Below are 17,821 nucleotides of genomic sequence, written 5' to 3' on the forward strand. Positions count from 1 at the left end.
TTAAAAGATTTGAAAATGAAACTACACTTTGAAGAGGATGGATTTCACATCAAAGGGAATGATGACATACAGGGTAATCCTAAAAAGCAACTCAGAGGGAAAAACTTAAGACAAATAGTTCTGAGCTCTTCTCAGAGGACTAATTTTTCTAAAATCTCAAATCCACCCAAAGGAAAACAAGGAACGATTTCTCCAATCTACCCTTACCTGGATGCCCATTAATTCTTCTAACAGCCAGATGCACCCCTTGCTTCTGTGGAGGAGTCAGTGCCAAGCCCAAAGCCCAGAAGTCTCCCAAGACTCAAGGCTGTTTCCTGCTGGAGTCCGAAATCCGCCTGATGAGTGAAACTGCACATCGTAATATACACGTTCTGAGCAAGCTATTGGCTAAGTGAAGGCAACGCGTGTGGAAGTCTGATTTGCCACCTTTGGGGCATGCCTCTCATATCCCATCTCAGAAAGAGGAAAGACACACCACGTCTGAGTGAGTCAAAACTAGACAGGGTTCTCTTTTTTCTGTAGCATTCTCCCTAACCCTACGGAAACCACCGGGAGAACAAACCACAGTGAGATAGGACTCCCTCATCAGGCAAAGTCAATGAAGAAAGAATTATGTCGACGCTGCAATTTAAAAATAAATCTCATGCCACTGCCAAAGTTTTCTGTGTTATGCAGCTGCCTAAGAGTTACACGTAAGTATAGGCACGGTCCACATATTTTTAAGCCAAGAATTCTAAGCCATGGTTTTGGGGCTCAGAATTACCAAGAAGTGGTAAAAATTCTCAAAAGAAATTTAGTCTTTATGCTACACTGATGATCAACGAAGAATAACGGAGCAGTGGTGTAACTGATCTTAGAATTAGGGGTTTTCAGCACGCAGCTCTTGGACCACGTGCATCAGAATGACCTAAAGTTGACTCAGAACTCTGGGGTGGAGCCCAGGGATCTGCATGTTAAGAAGCATTCCAGGTTATTTTTAAATCCTTTAAAGCTGGAAGATGATTTTTTCCTGTCAGTGGAACTGAACAGTTGATTACAGCTGCTGCCATCTTCCCTTTCATTCAGTTATTTTGTCTTTGACTCCTGCTGAAATCAGGAGCGATAAGGATGCTAAAGCCACCTCAGTCCTGAGGCTTTAACTCCAGGGGAGAGGAGAGCCTGCCTGGGTTCACCTGGCCTCTCCTCCCCACCACCTCTCTACCTGAGAGACAAAAGCTCAAGCTGCGGGAGCTGAAAAACACAGTACTTGATGTTGAATGTGAACATTACATTAAAAGATGTTACCAGAATAAAACATGCTGCTAAAAACAAGGGGAGGAAAATGAGGAGAGAGGACACTAACGTTTACTGACTGCTCATGATGTTCCAGGCACCACATCAAGAACGTTACAGACAGTTTTCCTTGCCACAGAAGTCTCACCGAAACAAAAACAAACACAAAAAACCCTGCTTCACAAGGGTATGAACACACGGAGTCCACGTCCAACGGCAGGGACCTACCGGCAACGCATTCTCTATGTCAGACTTCACGTTGGCCCTGTATGCCCATCTCCACCCCCATTATCCTCTGAACAATAAAGGATTTTTAAAAAGGAAACTGAGCAACATTGTCAGAAATGCACTTAAAATGATATCGTCTTTCCATATTTCTTGTTCTTGGTTCCTTCTTTATCCACCACAAGACTGTGTGAACTTGCAGAAAACTCACAGTCCTTTTCCATCAGCTGTGCTCCATTTTAAGCAGTCAGTTCACTTCAGTCCAAAGTGCTGGGCAGCAGGGTGGCGGTGGCAGTGGGGAAGCACCATCATTACAACGTGCATAGAGAAATGTGATTTGAACATCACCAGCGAGTATAAAAATTATGTTTCACTGAATAAAAAGGGTTTATCTGTTCCTCCAACATGCATAAAATTTCTAAGGGAACTTTCTGGATGAGGGGAGCCCAACTTAGAAAACAGTGTGCTTACGAACAAGCTTTTCCAAGTGCCCCCCGCTGTGTCTCAGGATGACTACACACTCTGACATCCTAACACAGACAGGGCTATAAGGAAGCCGACTTCATATCTTTAATTTTACTATGAGTTGATCTAGTGTATTTGGTGTTCCGACTATTTTGCCTAATAGGTAAAATTTGCATCTGTCAGAGCACCGGTTCTCAAAATGTAGGTTAGCGCTGGAAGCCCTCCCCCAAATGAAATCTTAGGTGAAGCCCAATATAGGCACCAGATGAAAGCAGAGCATCCTCGGTTGATGTGGTGGGCTAGAGGATGCAAAGCCCTCCTGATCTGGGCCTGCTGACTCATCTCACCCCTCAGCGTGGCTACCGAGGCACCACTGCCAAACCCCAAGGGCTCTGTTTTATCTTTTCTCAGACCTTGATGATTTTTAAAAATGTATACTTTATTATTATATTCTATGTATGCCTTTATGTCTCAAAGTTGGGCATATATAAAAATTGTTAAAAGCCCTAAGTCCAAATGCTGCTTATTTACTACATTAAGCTTAGGAATTCTGTTGCGTATTTGGCTTGTGTGGACCCAAACAGAAAGATTATAATCTCTACTGGTATCTCTTTGTCAACAATACTCTTAGCATATCTGCAAGTTCAAGGTCATTTTATAAACACAAAATTGTGTCAAGATAATGCATCTTCAATGAACGAGAACATATTCATGATGTACAAGACCCCTTGCCATGATTTCACTTTCACCAGGGGCCTTTAGCTTGCTACCTACAGTACAGTAAGTTTCAGACTATATACTAAAACTCAAGCAAAAGAAAAATATTACCCTGAGATAAAAAATGAATAATGATTTTGAAAAGTTGTTTGGTAACCATTATTTTAAAAGGTATAATACCAGGTCGGCAGAGAGAACAAAGATTGAAATGCCTTCATGAAGACCCAAAACTTTAAAAATTCTACTAATAGGAAAGTGTACTAGCCTTTTCTTTTTAAACATTTTCTGACTGCTGTTTCCAAGTCTTCAAAAAGATAATGTGTTTCATCAGCCAAAGCCATCACATTTCAAGTGTACATGTGAGAAAGTGGCCAGAGTGAGAGGGCTGTCCTGAGTCACCTGGGACCACCAACATGAACTGAGGAAAGGCCCCAATGTTCTTCATTCAACTTTCCCTCAGAATAAACGTAGTGTTTGAAAGTAGTAAACTTTTATGTACAAGAGAGTGTCATAAACACTTATATATACAGAAGTGATAAAAGTGATTTGTCATTTCAAAATCCATGCTTAAACATATTCCTATTTTCAGAATACTCTATATTTTCCTATGATTTCCATTTTAAGTTGTTATTGAAAATAATTATGGAAGTTACTCTACTCATACTACTCTAGTAGTACTTGGGTGATTTTAAGATAGTCAACCTTTTTCCATGAACAGAAGCATGGCTAAGAGAAATAAAGACATTAAGTAGTCCTCAAATACCTGGTTACATACCCAAAACGTACTTAACGTTGGTGGGTTAGAACTGGTGCCGCTTTTCCCTTAGGATTGATGCTGCTAATGAAAGTTAGTACCCAGAGGTCATTCCACAGAAACTTATTTCACTCATAATGTATCTGTAATACAATACTATATAAATATAAATATACATACACACACACACATCTGAAATGAGATGTACCCTGCAACTGTGCTGCAATACTAACAATTATATGAGGAATAAAATAAACTAAGAATGATGTTTATTTCTCTACGCAAGTGTGTAAGAAGGTATAATCAGAAGAGGATGAACCAGACTAAGACACTTAAGAGATCTGAAAGTTAATGACACTGACTACCATGCTTTATTCTACCTCCAAATATACTACGCTCTTTCCTCTTGATAATTATTATATCCCTACTCCTGACTTACCAGCTATGACTGGCACCACTGGGGGCTCTCCAAAATCAAACAGAGGGAAGAAAGAAAAAAATCTTAGAGATTTACTTGAAATATGGGGGAAATATGATAAAGAAGTAGGTATGGATTTAATAACAAAGACTACGACCTAAAGGGGGATGGGCAGGAAAAGAAGAGAATGTAATATTCAGACTTTCACCAAGTTCGATGGAAAAGGTGCTGGATTAGACACAGCACCCGAGCCAGGAGAGCTTGGCTGCTGTGTGGAGCAGGGGCGTGGGAGGCTGACCTAAGGCAACGTGCGGTTGGTCACGTGTAAGGCCTTGTGTGGTAACCTTGGTCCGAATCTGGCTGTCAAGCTTTCAAAGAAGTATCAACAGTTGTTTGGTCTGGTTGGTGGCTCAGTTGGTGAGAACAGAGAATCAGGGCTCAGCAGGGGCAGTGGTGTATGTTCAGCTTCATGGTCACAGGGCATGAGCAGCTCTAAACAGTAAGAGCCCAACAAACGGTGCTGGCCGAAGACGGAACACACTGGAGACTATGGACAGCTCAGGACGCCAACAGCTCTCAAGAGCTCTGTTCTACCAATAAAGTCACTTTTCTGCATATGTTCTTAATGCCTTATTTAACTGGGGGAGGAGTGGGGCAGAGAAGTCAGGTATCACAATCTGAAAAATCTGTTACTCTTGTCATACCTAACCTTAAACACCTTCCTGAAAGTGATTATTGGATCCTACCTTATAGTGATATGAGCTCTATGTATTTTTAATATTACAAATGTGCTGAAAGTGAATCTGAAATACAGTAACACTTAAAGTCCTTTTAAATGACAATGCAAACTTTGCCCTTGCTAAATAGGTTGGTGGCATTTAAATATATGGCGGGGGGGTGTTTAAAGCTGGTGAATCCCAGCTCCACTCTCAGGGGAAGTTAGGAAAGAGAATGAAAAGGAAGGGAGTATTGGTTATAATCAAAGGTATCCCCACTTTCGTTCTAGACAAGTCAAACAGGTTTAATGCAGTGTTCTTCAAACTGTAGGGTAATTCATTAGTGGGTTGTGAAATAATTTCAATGCGTTGCAAGCAGCACTTTTACAAAAATGAAACAAGAGAATAAAACAGAAAACAAGAGCTCACTGAACTTAGTGTAACTATTCTTTCAGAAAGTTAACTGCTTCATTTACGTGTGCTGCGTGTACTTCTTCATGATGTAAAACACAATCCTTTCCGTGAGTTCCAGGAAAGAAAATGGTTTATTAGAAAGAAGATAAAGCACCATGGTTGAGATGAGGTGGGAGGATCGTGCCTGGATGTAATTTAATCAGTGCGGTGCCTACACGGCCTTCTGTTGAAAACTAACCAAGTTAGTTTACAAAATGCATTTACATTACCAATCAATCATTCTAAAGATACCATGCAAGTCATTATTCACTCATTCACCCAGTTAAGTGTCTATTCTCCCTACATAAGGGTCATGGAGAGAGGATGAAATTTTAAAAATTAAATAGGGTCACATATCATAATAACAGCTAACACACACTCAGCGCTTACTGTGTGCCTGATAGTGTTCTAAGCACTTTACATATCATTAACTCATCTGATCCCCTTAATAACCCCAGAAAGGTAAATACTAATATTATCCCTGTTTTTTTTTTTTACAAATGAAGAATCTGAGAAATTCAGTCAGTTGCCTAAGAGACGAAGCCAGTATCTGAACCCAAGAAGTCTGGATCCAGGCTCCTCAGTCTTCATGTACAGAATCCTTACCAGTTAAGAGCATAATCATCCATAATTGAGAGTCAGACAGTGGCACTGGGGAAACGGGAGCCCAGAGGCAAACTCAGGCCGTCAACACTACTGCCCAGGCTTTGCTGTCTGTCCTCATTTCTCCTGCTATTAAAGTACAAGCCACAGTCTAGGCCAGAGGCAGCTCACCTCTTTTACACTTCGATATCCTGGATGCATTCTGAACACGATTCCCAGCAAATCAGTTCAGACTCCATCCTTTCTTCTGTCCCTAGAAAACATGTTAAGAATGCAACTGAGTAGGTCCCTACATTGCTGTAATGAGTCTAACTCTCATTTATTTAAAAGTTAAAAAGAATTCATTCTCAGGTGCTGGCACTTAAACTTTTCTATTAGCCAAACATTTCTGACACATCTTCCATGTCTTATCTCCACGAACCAGTGAATCCTGTAGCTGCAGTGAGCACTGCCAGTCTGGGTGATACAGAGCTCGTTGGGGTACCTCTTTCTTCGCACCCACTTGTGTTACTCCCCTCACTGGTTTTCACATAAGATCCAAAGAAACTGCAGGTGTAATATACACTGTGGCAAGTGAACCATCGTGTTTCAGAAAAATATGAAAGAATTATGTACTAAAGATTTCTTTTCCTCCCGTCTACCCACCCTTGTCTTCCGCTTATATACTAAGCCCTATAGGTAGGGCCTAAACAGATAATAAAATAAGTAAAAATCAACATAATTCCTGGTAGCATGGTTACCCTTCCTCAGCTACCTCAGAACCCAAAACAGCACCGTTTAAATGCTGAGTAAACACTATATGCTTCCACATATTGAAAGGAGAAGGCAGTACTACTCCTCCTCTTATTTAATCTGAATTAAAACAGCCAGTGCAAATGAATTCTGGAACAAAAGCAAAACAACATTTAGGTCTCTGTCTGACAACTACACCTGGCCACACAATTTGAAACCTCTCATGAAAGCATCTTGTGACAAAACAAACATCATTATCTTTCAAACTTAAAGAAGTTATAAAAAAATTAATGCATAATGAAGCACTGTACATTGTGATGTGGAGGATTAAATTATTAGAATAATTCAGGATTCTTTCAAAATGCAGTGAAATACTCAGATAACTAAGACAAACTCTTGAGGCTTCAGTGTACTGTGACAATGATTTACCACACTTTGCTACATAGACATTCTCTAAGGAGTCTGTCAAAAGTAAGGCAGCGGTTTAACACCCTCTTGAAAAATACATATGAGGTAGAGTGTTTCTAACTGAATAATAACTGTGTATATGCCGGCGTCAATATAATACTAGAAGCTGGAACTATGATTTTACTATTTACCACTATCACAATTTTTAGGTTAATTTTAGGTATATTTAGGTTACTTCTTTTCCAGGTCAGATTAAACTGTTTACTTCTACCAGGTATTGTGTCTAAAACCAATACTTTTCACATGGGTTAGAGGGTACATTTGCTGTAGTTAAAAAAAAAGGATGAGTCAAGTATAAAGTATATACCAATCTAGTCAGTCAGCTTCTAAGAAAGATACATTTTTGGATAAAAGAGTGGTAAGATCTGCACTCTACAAACATGACACTTTTGACTAGTGGTATTACACATGGGGATTTTTTTTTTTTTTTTGGGTGATGATGCTCATTTTCCTGCCCCATTTACCCTGTCTCATTAACTGTACTTGGAACCAAGAGCATTCATGAGGTCCCATGCAAATGATAGTAGTACCTGGTTCTAAGAATTCGACTTTAAATTAAATTGGGAAGCAAAATGATTTACGGGGTAGGGGGAAAGAAGTCCAACGTAAATCTGTAGCCTCAGCAAGCTCAGCGCACTAACACAGTAAGTTAATTGACAACGCTAAAACTGCCTCTCTACCAGTAAAAAATCATACAGGTAATAATATTCTAAACAGGAGGGGATCTGCCAGAGACCTCCCTAGAATACAGGAATTAGGGGGTGGTGTTTTCTGGGTTGGACATGGACACAAGTAGCTGAGAAAGACATTGAACTTCTCAGGGAGCAACTATTTCTAGAAAAGCAGGTGGTTCCAGGTTTAAAAATTATCCCATAAAACCTTCATTGTCACTGAAGTGACGATTAGGCCTCTCTCTTCCTTTCCTATCTGTACCCATCAGGCTGCCCCCAGTCGAGCAGAGTGGAAAAAACAGTACCCACGGTATGAGTGGGCTTTGCTTTCCACTACCTTTTCCCAAGACACACACTTTCCAAGTAGTGTGTTAAAAAACAAAAAGCAAAGACAAAAAAGACTGCGGTTTACTATTAATTTCTGAAAATTATTCAAGTGAAGGTAATCCTTTCACAAGGTATATGTTCATCAATCATGATGTTGTATATTTTAAACATTTTATAATGTTTATAATCTGTCAATTATACCTCAATAAAGCTGAAAAAAATCATTAAAAGTCCCGGTTGAAGAAGTGCTATCTACCTGTCAGTATTAGTTCTGCCCTTTAATAACTCTGTGGCTTTGTGCAGTCCTATCAGCTCTCAGAAACTCAGTTTCCTTGTCTTTAAATTGAAAAGGTTAGTGTAAGTGACTTCTAGCCTTCCTTCCCATTCCAAATTCAAATGGTTAAATTTAAATTATTCTGTGACTTATTCTCCCCTTCAAATATCTTTGATCTTCATTCTATACTAATTTCACCTTTAAAAAGATAGGAATAGTGGGGGATGGGAGACAGGAGGGCTTGTTAAGATAGATTCAAGTGTTAATTAACCTGTTTTACCCTGGACATTTATAGTTTTAAGAATAGGCAAATGAATTTGAATCTACAATGGAAATGTAATAAAATCCATAATTCAATTGTGTATTAATTTAAACTTTTCACAATATTTACAACTTATTTTAGATTATAGGGATATTCCTCTATTTTACAAATATATGTTGAGCCACTTCCAAATCCACTGCTGTCTGCTGTGCATTCCAGAAAGCAAAGAACCCAAAGCAAAACTAAACAAGAAGATAAGTTACTGTGAAAAGAAAACTTTTTTTTTTTTAAAGAGCAGTAAGCCTTTATTTCCTTGTTACACAAAAAAAGCTGGCTGAGTTGGCTACTGAAAACTTTTGATTAGCCATGCTAATGTTCCCTTCCATTAAGGTGGTAAACTGAAAATTGATTTTACATATATATATTTATTTGCCTCTTCAATCAGAGGTATTGGATTTATTCTCTTCCAATTATTGATGTGGACATAACATACCCCCAATATGGAAATCCTTCAGAATCTGTCTGCCTAAAAGGTCCATTTCCTACTGAAATCACAAGATGTATCATGTACAACTGAAAATAGCAAATATTCAGGAAATACATGAAACATGTTGATTATATACATTTAAAAAGGGAATATTACTTTCAATTTTCTTATATTACACTATTCTATCCCTGAGGACTAGATTGTAAATTGCAAATAATTACTTTAAAATCTTTAACCTCAAGAATATGAAAGCAATGCTACAAACTTAGGAAAATCTGAGTTACTTTTTTACTCTGTGAAAACCCCCTCTTTTAATAAGGAGTATTTTCCTTGTGTGGCTATCACAGCTAATCAACAATGTAAAGAAGCTTTTTAAGCCTTTAAATATTGCTGCAACATTACTTAAAGCCAACTACCATTTGGTTCTGATGAGACTATGGTCTCTGCTGGGAACTGACTAGAACCTTCTGTTATCAAACACATTCTGTAAAACTGGGATGGTGGCAGTGTCTCCCCTTACACTCATCACCCAATGCTTAGCACGTAGGAAATAATAAAGGCTATTAACCTCACTGTTTTCTTTGCCATACAAATTATCACAAAAAAATAGGATAGATCAAAACAAACCCATCCTGAACTATAGGAAACACGACTAAAAGAATGTCCTGAGAGCACCACTGAGTATCTTTGTATGTGTCAACAATATCAGCTGCACCTCCTTAGCACTTAGAATGAACCAAGCATTTCACTTACTTTTGGTTGTTGTTGTTATTTTTTTATTTGGCCACACCATATGGCATGCGGGATCTTAGTTCCCCGTCCAGGGACGGGGACCTACACTGGGAGCACAGCGTCTTAACCACTGGACCGCCAGGGAAGTCCACACTTACTTTATTTCTTGACAACATAAATACTTAGGCTCTAGTGCTATGAAGGACTGAAGTTCAAAACTAGCAACCCATAACACACTATGTCATATCTTGTTGTTTACTGTCTTCTGTTTCTTTTTTTTTTTTTTTTTTTTTTTTTACGGTACGTGGGCCTCTCACTGCTGTGGCCTCTCCCATTGCGGAGCACAGGCTCCGGACACACAGGCTCAGCGGCCATGGCTCACGGGCCCAGGCGCTCCGCGGCATGTGGGATCTTCCCGTACCGGGGCACGAACCCGTGTCCCCTGCATCGGCAGGCGGACTCTCAACCACTGCGCCACCAGGGAAGCCCTGTCTTCTGTTTCTTTTATTCATGCTTTTAAAAGAAGTGCTTGGCTACCTGACGTGACTTCTCATGCTTTTCACAATCAATCTAGGTGCCTTAATAAAGGGGATAAAAATAATTTCTATTTTCACTTCAGTTTCCCCTCACAGAAAATGAATAAAGGAAAACGGCCAGAAAAACTGGACAAGTATGAAATAAACACTTTTTTAAAAAATACATGTTGTTCTTGTTTGGGGGTTATTAAACTCACGGTAGTTTATGTTCCCAAATACTGTTCAGATTTCTGCCATAATTTGTCCCCTGGAACCATCAATAATATCCTTTTCAGCTGTGCCATTCTCTGAAGCCAGTACAACCTTGTCCGATGGTAACGTGGTTTACCTTCTGAAATGGGGGCACGGGGCAGGGCGGGGGGCGGCACAAATGCCTATGAACGGAGCCAGGCAGGGGGCAAGGATCAACTCCTGCTTCTGTATACTCTCAAAGCTGCTGGTTAAAGGGACTAACAAATATACATTCTGGTGTTTTTCTACTGATTTCCAGGCATGTACTGTGCACTAGGACTAAACAAGAGCAGGCTAGGAAACAGACTAGAATTCACTCTTTACGCGGGCCTCTCACTGTTGTGGCCTCTCCCGCTGCGGAGCACAGGCTCTGGACGCGCAGGCTCAGCGGCCATGGCTCACGGGCCCAGGCGCTCCGCGGCATGTGGGATCTTCCTGGACCAGGGCACGAACCCGTGTCCCCTGCATCGGCAGGCGGACTCTTAACCACTGCGCCACCAGGGAAGCCCTAGAATTCACTCTTAACAAAAAGTTTTTTCCTAGTTAAAGGCCTTTTATGGTTTCTTAATTTTTTTCAAAAAGTAGGGATTCAAGTGAAGTAGTTTTGAAGTATTTATTTGAACTCTCTCTTTCACTACCTTCTAGCACCTGCCCCTGCCTATGCTGTGCTAATGCTGTGAGCTCACTGGTCAGGAACGGAACGGGACAAAGGGAAGACCCAGGGCTCACACCGAAGTTTTAGGATCGCTTATACGGTTACTTGGAAGAAATCATCGGGGAGGTAAGAGAACATGTAGTAGCTGTCTCAAAAGGCAAGAGTACAGAGAATGGAAAGGAATGAAAATAACCCCCTCTAACAGTAAACACATGACCGAGGTTGGCGCAGTCTCGGTGGCGATGGGGATGTGATGAGGGAACTACAGAGCACTGACTGCCATCTTGGGAGAGGCTGGAAGGATTTGTCCTCATGGTTTATTTCTATATGAGCTGCTTACTCAGTTCTTCCGAGACAGGATCTTCCATTAGCTCTATGCATATTCCCTTTTGTTTTTCCTCAATTTAGAGAGGGTTCTGAATCACCTACCAGTACAGCCCCTCTGGCATCTTCCTAGGACTGGCCTTCAACTGCCTGGAGACGATATGACTGCCAGAAAGGTACCACTGCATCACCTGCACCTTCCTAGGTCCTCTTCCATGCAGAGATGATGCATTAATTGTGTCCTAGCCCAAATGACATAAATGCACATGGCTGTAGAATACTGCACCGATTCAATCAATCTTCAAAGAAATTAGTGAGTAAAAGAAGGAAGAATATATCTGAGGAACAGTCGTCCAGGAAGAAGTTAGTGTTCCTTAATTAATTAAGACTAAGAAGAAAACATCAGAAAATTTAATTGTTGTGCATGCTCTATTTATTTAATGGAAAAAAATACTTTATGATTCATTTAAAATTGCCTTAGAAAGTAAAAAAAAAAAAAAAAAAGAAAAGAAAAAAAGGGAAATCAAAATGAAATCCTAGATAATGATTTTTGTCAAAGGATTTTGGTAAATATACCTTAACATCTACTAGCTGTCAAAGTCTGTTTTATTCTCTTCTCCCAATACTTTCAAACCCTAGATAGGGCAAAACAAAGCAATCCAAATTGTGCTATATGGCATTTAAAATCATTGTAAAGTATAGGAATGTGTTCACCTATAATACTTGGCTAAGTAATATTATAACAATATAAAATAATACAATATAATAATTTAACATTTGGCTGAATTTTGGCAAATATGCTATATTTATAATTACATGGAAAGGCTTCATTAATCATGACTGAAATTAGAACATACTCAAAGAACCAAATGAACTTTGGCTTGGCTTCAATAACAAAATATTTAGAAACTTCTATGACTACTCAAATTAGATCTTTTTAACTCAGCAAACTGGGATATTCTGTCTCATTTACTGCCTATAAACCTTAGAAAGAATCTTCAAAGACAGGTGAATGCTGGTTTATCTTAGGTTAAAAGAACCATTTTGCACATTATAACCATTAAAATTTATTGTACATACTAAGTAATCTTAGATGTATACAATTATGATTCCTTTATAAATAAACTTGTCTCTGAAATCAGCGAGAATTTTGCTGCACAGAAGTCACCACGATATTGTGATATGGGGTTCAAAACAGATAAAGCAATAGATTTTAGCTTCTTGTTTTTCCAGCACTAGCCTTCAAACTAGAACCAAATGTATCTCTCATCTAACAAATCAAGCTGCAAACCTACAACATTTAAAATGAAGTTCTTAACTATCTTGGAAGAGTGAATTCTCATTTCCAAAAGTTTTGAATAGATCCTGGCTTGTTGGGTACTTTACTAAACTATCATATTATAGTCCCGTTAAGAAAAAACACATGAAGGTAAGGAATCAAATTTTACCATGAAATCCTTTTCCCTCATTACATATCAGCTCCCTGACTGAGTGATATAGCATGAACGCATTTCAGTTTATTAGATGCTGAGCCAGAAATCCTAAAAATGCTTAAGGAGATTAAGTGATTAAAGTGGGTAACTTCAATGCATTCCAATATACAAGCTTTCCTGCACACTATGAAAGTTTAGTAAACATTGAAATTAATGAAAAATACATGTGTTACTTTTTAAAAATTACGTTTAATATGCAAGATCGAATAGTACAGAGGTATCTATTTCATTTGAAATAGTAATTCTTGTCTATTGGTCAGGAGAGGAATGTCAAAGTTCAAACAAAGAAAGTTGAGGAGTGAATGGTATGTGACAAAACAGAAACATAAGCTAAGTTACAAACGAGGGAGAGAGTTTCGCACATAAAGAACCAAGTTAAGGCAAGTTGGGGGGCGGGGCGTTTAGGGATAAAAGATACACACACCTTACCACAGAATGTGGACAGAAAGGCAAGAAAGCGGGTGCCCCTACCATAGCACAAAAATACAGCAAGTCTGTCAAAGCACTACTGACTAGTAGGTTATGAAACCCATTTAGTAGGTTATGAGGAACGTTTAAATGAAGCGAGAAAAAAGAGAAAAAAAGAAAAAGTGATAGAGAATACAATAGACTAGAAAATTCTATCACACTCACATATAGTGAAGATGTATCGGGAACCCATACATCCACGTGCGCAAGTGCGTGCACCGGGTCCTAACGTGACACGTATTTCTTCCTGTGGGTTCCAATAAAAAGGGTATGAGAACCACTGACACACTGAGCACACCACGAGTGCCCGCCTCCCTCAAGTTCATAATGTCACACTTCTGAATAGAAAAGTAACTTCCAAAGATAATAATATCCCCAAATGCCAGAGGGGGAGCATAGCAAAACACAAAACCACGGAATATTTAAAATGAACTATGTGAACTCTGACACAGAAGTCCAGGGAAAGCAGGCCTTCTAGAGAAATGTCTAACACTACCAAACCAGACTGCGGGGCCTCCACTCCCAGAGTTTTTCTCCCCACCCTGAATAAAGAGTGGAGGGAGTGGAGCCGGGGGAGACAGAAGAGCTGAAGGTGGGAGGGAAGGTGGGATCTAGAGCATCACTCTGGCCAGGAGACCCCAGTCTCGCCCCCAGTGAGGTAAAGAAGGCAGGAACCGGTACAGATCCAGAGAGATGGGGTGGGTGAGGAGAAAAGTGACATGTTCATCTTTGCAATCTCAAGGCCAAGCACAGCACTAGGCACATAATAGGCCCCTTATCAATGTTTGTTGAATGTGTCAGTAGGTCTTAATAACACCGTCAGTTTTGTGATGTGAAGGCAGAGCCTGGGCAGGGTCAATAGTTTGAAACTTCTTATTCCAAGTAATCTCGGCATCATCAGAAAATGTGAGTTCTGTTCTTAATGCCATCCTCTCTACCTTTACTAACTATCCACAAGCCATTTCAGTGGCCACCTGTAAACGAAGCCATCTCCACAAATGATAAGCTCTTCAAGAATTGTAAAGAAGCTTGTTTTGTTTCAAAAAACTGAAACTGATCTGACACAAGGTCATCATGAATTGAGTGCTCAAAGATTAAGAAATTAAGTTTCTCAGGCCACTGTAAGAGGTCACACAGAGACCATGTGATGTTCACACTTGCTTTAGGGGCAAATGGTTTGTTTTTGTTGGGTAGTTTTTGGATGTATGACTGGTTTGTTTTAGGCTCAGGTACAGCTAAAGGAACTTAATAGTAGTGAACACTTATGTAGTTATTTACTGCGTGCAGGTAACCTTCTAAGGACTTCACAAATATTAACTCTAATACATGTGTACACAACCCCTGATAATGTAGTTACCTGTTCAGTGGTTTATTCTGTTCCATTAAAAGTACCTCCGTTTTTTCCATTTTCTCCTGCAAAAGATGAGGAAAATATTGTTAGTGAGTGGTCACAAATGCACACATAATGTTTTATATCGTTGTTTGATATCTTCCGGACTTGAGAGTACCAACGGGGCTTCATTAAACTTTAGTGAATTATTTCAACTGCCTAACTTTACTGAGTTCCTAAATAAAACCATTAAGACAATATCATTACATGTATCGATAAAAGGAGATTTGAAAAACAAATACTTTATGATTTCAAAAGAAATCAACATGGCATAATAATAAAAAGATGGACGCATAGGGAAACAACGTAGGGTACGATTCTCCTTGACTCTGAATCCTTCTACATTTAATATGCCTTTTCAAACTACATTCCCTCTGAAATTCTTTTTCAGGTGGCAGCACCCTTCCCCACTGGGTGAAATACTTTCTGTTCTAAAGATAGAAACAACTGGTGAATATAGCTATTGATAGTACAGGTTTACTTTAAATGTTTAAAAATGATAATGGAAAAGCATTCATCAAAAAAGAGGGTGTTGGGGCTTCCCTGGGGGCGCAGTGGTTGGGAGTCCGCCTGCCGATGCAGGGGACGTGGGTTCGTGCCCCGGTCCGGGAAGATCCCACATGCCGCGGAGCGGCTGGGCCCGTGAGCCATGGCCGCTGAGCCTGCGCATCCGGAGCCTGTGCTCCGCAATGGGAGAGGCCACAACAGTGAGAGGCCCACATACAGGGAAAAAAAAAAAAAAAAAAAAGAGGGTGTTGCTTAGGAAAGGTAGCAGTTCAGAGAGTCTCCACCAGGTGACATTCACCTCGGGGAACTCACAACTGTCCAGGTTCTGTCCCTCCCTCTGCTGGCTCCAAAAGTCTATCTCACTAAGGTTTCAAAAATGATCATGTTTATCAATACTGATTCATGTTAACAAAGCTCATAAAAGATTGACAGATAAGCCACAAAGCCTATGGATTCATTTCCCATGAAAAATATGTCATCACACAGCCTGGACACTTGCTCCATCCAGCTTGACCAACATACTCACATTTCTTTGGTCAATAAATACTGCCTGAAATCCCAGGTATGGGTACCAAACAGGCAGATCAAGCCAAATTAACAGCAGATTGTTGGGTGAGCATGTCAGAGCAATCACAGTTCAGATGCCAGTGGCCTCCAATATTCTCTCTCCAGACAAGTGTTCTCCTATCTCCTCCACTACCACCATCCTAGTCCAAGCTGCTATCATCCTTTTCCTGGACAAACATGAAACACTTCTTGCTATTTTCCCAGCTTCCGCTTCCTCCCTTCCAATCTATTATCCACAACGTGTCCAGAGTAAACATTTAAAAATAGAAAACAGGTCATGGCTCAGCCCTACTTCGACTCCTTTAATGCTCTGCACGGGTCTGATGATAAACACCCGAGAGCTGCCTCTCAAGCCTTGGTCTGGCCCAGCTCACCCCTCCAGCCTCCTCCGTGCTCACTCTTCCTGTCACCCTCACATTTCAGCCACACTGGTCTCCTCTTTTACTCTCTTAAACGCAAAGATCCCTCAACACCTCAGAGATGTTGCATGCCTCACTTCCTCTGGCTAGAAACAAATGCACATACTCTCCACCTTCCCCACACAGCACACACGTGCCTAGTCATCTGCAGCTCCTAGCTCATATGTCACACGACCCCAGACTAGGACACTCCCTTATCTTAAGCTCCCATAGCATCTTGATCTTCTCCGTTGTAGCACTTACTACCGTTTATAATTACACATTTATGTGATTATTTAATTTACGTTTATTTCTCTCACTAGACCTTAAGATGCTCCATAAAGGTGAATACTGTGCTCATTTTATTAGCATGTCCCACAACAGTGAACACTCAAGAGATATCTTAATGAATGAATGATGGCGTTGGGCCGTTAGAACCTGCTGCATCCGTCGCCAAAACAGGGATTATTTTGCCAGGCAGACCATGTGGCTTTCCTGAATGGGCTCCATCCTGAATGGGCTCCATCCTCCCTGATGTGTCCTGCCCCTGGGGGGGTCAATAATTAGATGGGCACTGTCTAACTCACTTCCGTAACTTTACTGTTTCCTAGACTTCCATAGCCAAAATAAATCTTAAGATACTAAAAGAGAAACGGCACAAAGTTCAAGATACATTTGAGTAGCACCTCTGCAGACAGGACTTGTAGCAGTGGGCTACTAAGAAACACTATAAACAAAAAGGAAAACATAAATTGCGGCCAAAGGAAACCCTTGCTGAGACAACACTGGAAAACAAATAAATATACACGCACGCATGTGCACAAGCACCCAAAGCAGTGGTCCTCGGAGGGGGGCATGGAAGGCTTTGAGTTTGCTGTGGGATGCCTCCACGACTATGGGGCCGACAGCAACGAAGTGTGCAGCTCTCTGAAGGAGGCCCCATACACTGCACCTCCTCCTGTCCCTGGGGCCTGACTCTGCACACTCGGCACACAGGAGACCTGGTGTGTACTGTGTCATTCTCCTATTTGCCTTACAAATCAACAACTAATCGACATTTCCTAACTCGCCGCACAGAATGTTTTAAATGGCTCACAGCTGTGGTTTACACTTTAAAGATGTTCTAACATTTCAGTCCTCTTATGTAATGAGAATGAGAACAAAACTGACAGGAAGAAGTTCCACAATGCCCTTGACTCTACATTCACATCTAGTCATCGGGGGCTAGAAAGGGCCAACTTCACTCACTCATTCAACAAACAGCGTGCACCTGAATAAGCCAGGCATGGTTCTAGGTGCTGTGGACACAAAATGAACAAGACAAAACCCCTGCTTCTCAAGGAGGTAAAGTTCTAAGAGGAGACAAACGGTGAACATATGTTAAGTACAGGTATACCTTGGAGACATTGCAGGTCTGGTTCCAGACCTCAATAAAGCAAGTCACACACATTTTTTGGTTTCCCACTGAATACAGAAGTTATGCTTACACTATACTGTAGTCTATTAAGTGCGCAACAGCATTATGTCTAAAAAAAAAACAACATACATACTTTAAAAATTCCTTATTGCCATAAAATGCTAACCATCATCTCACACAGAGTTGCCAGAAACGTTCAATTTGTAAAAAGACAACATTTGCAAAGCACAATAAAGCAAAATGCAATAAAGCAAAGTGC

The 17,821-nt window shown here is 40.4% G+C and overlaps 1 protein-coding gene across 5 annotated transcripts in view; it reads right to left on the reverse strand.

Annotated features, from left to right (window-relative positions):
• Nucleotides 1-17,821, reverse strand: part of LOC309810579 (uncharacterized protein) — a 200,182-nt gene that overhangs the window by 75,739 nt on the left and 106,622 nt on the right. For 2 of the 5 annotated variants that reach the window (XR_014295023.1, XR_014295024.1), the window contains exons 5-6: nt 14,641-14,696; nt 13,449-13,530 (exon numbers count right to left, since the gene is read on the reverse strand). Coding sequence is in view for 1 of the 5 variants with exons in the window: in XM_082632689.1 (XP_082488815.1) it covers nt 14,641-14,690 (50 nt within the window). In the remaining 4 variants the exon portion in view is untranslated. Of the gene's footprint in view, nt 1-207; nt 13,531-14,640; nt 14,697-17,821 lie in introns of all 5 variants that reach the window. The other 3 variants (XR_014295025.1, XR_014295026.1, XM_082632689.1) reach the window with 2 other exon arrangements.

This window comes from Mesoplodon mirus (genome assembly GCF_964341445.2).
Source record: "Mesoplodon mirus genome assembly, chromosome: 9".
Classification (NCBI taxonomy): domain Eukaryota; kingdom Metazoa; phylum Chordata; class Mammalia; order Artiodactyla; family Ziphiidae; genus Mesoplodon; species Mesoplodon mirus.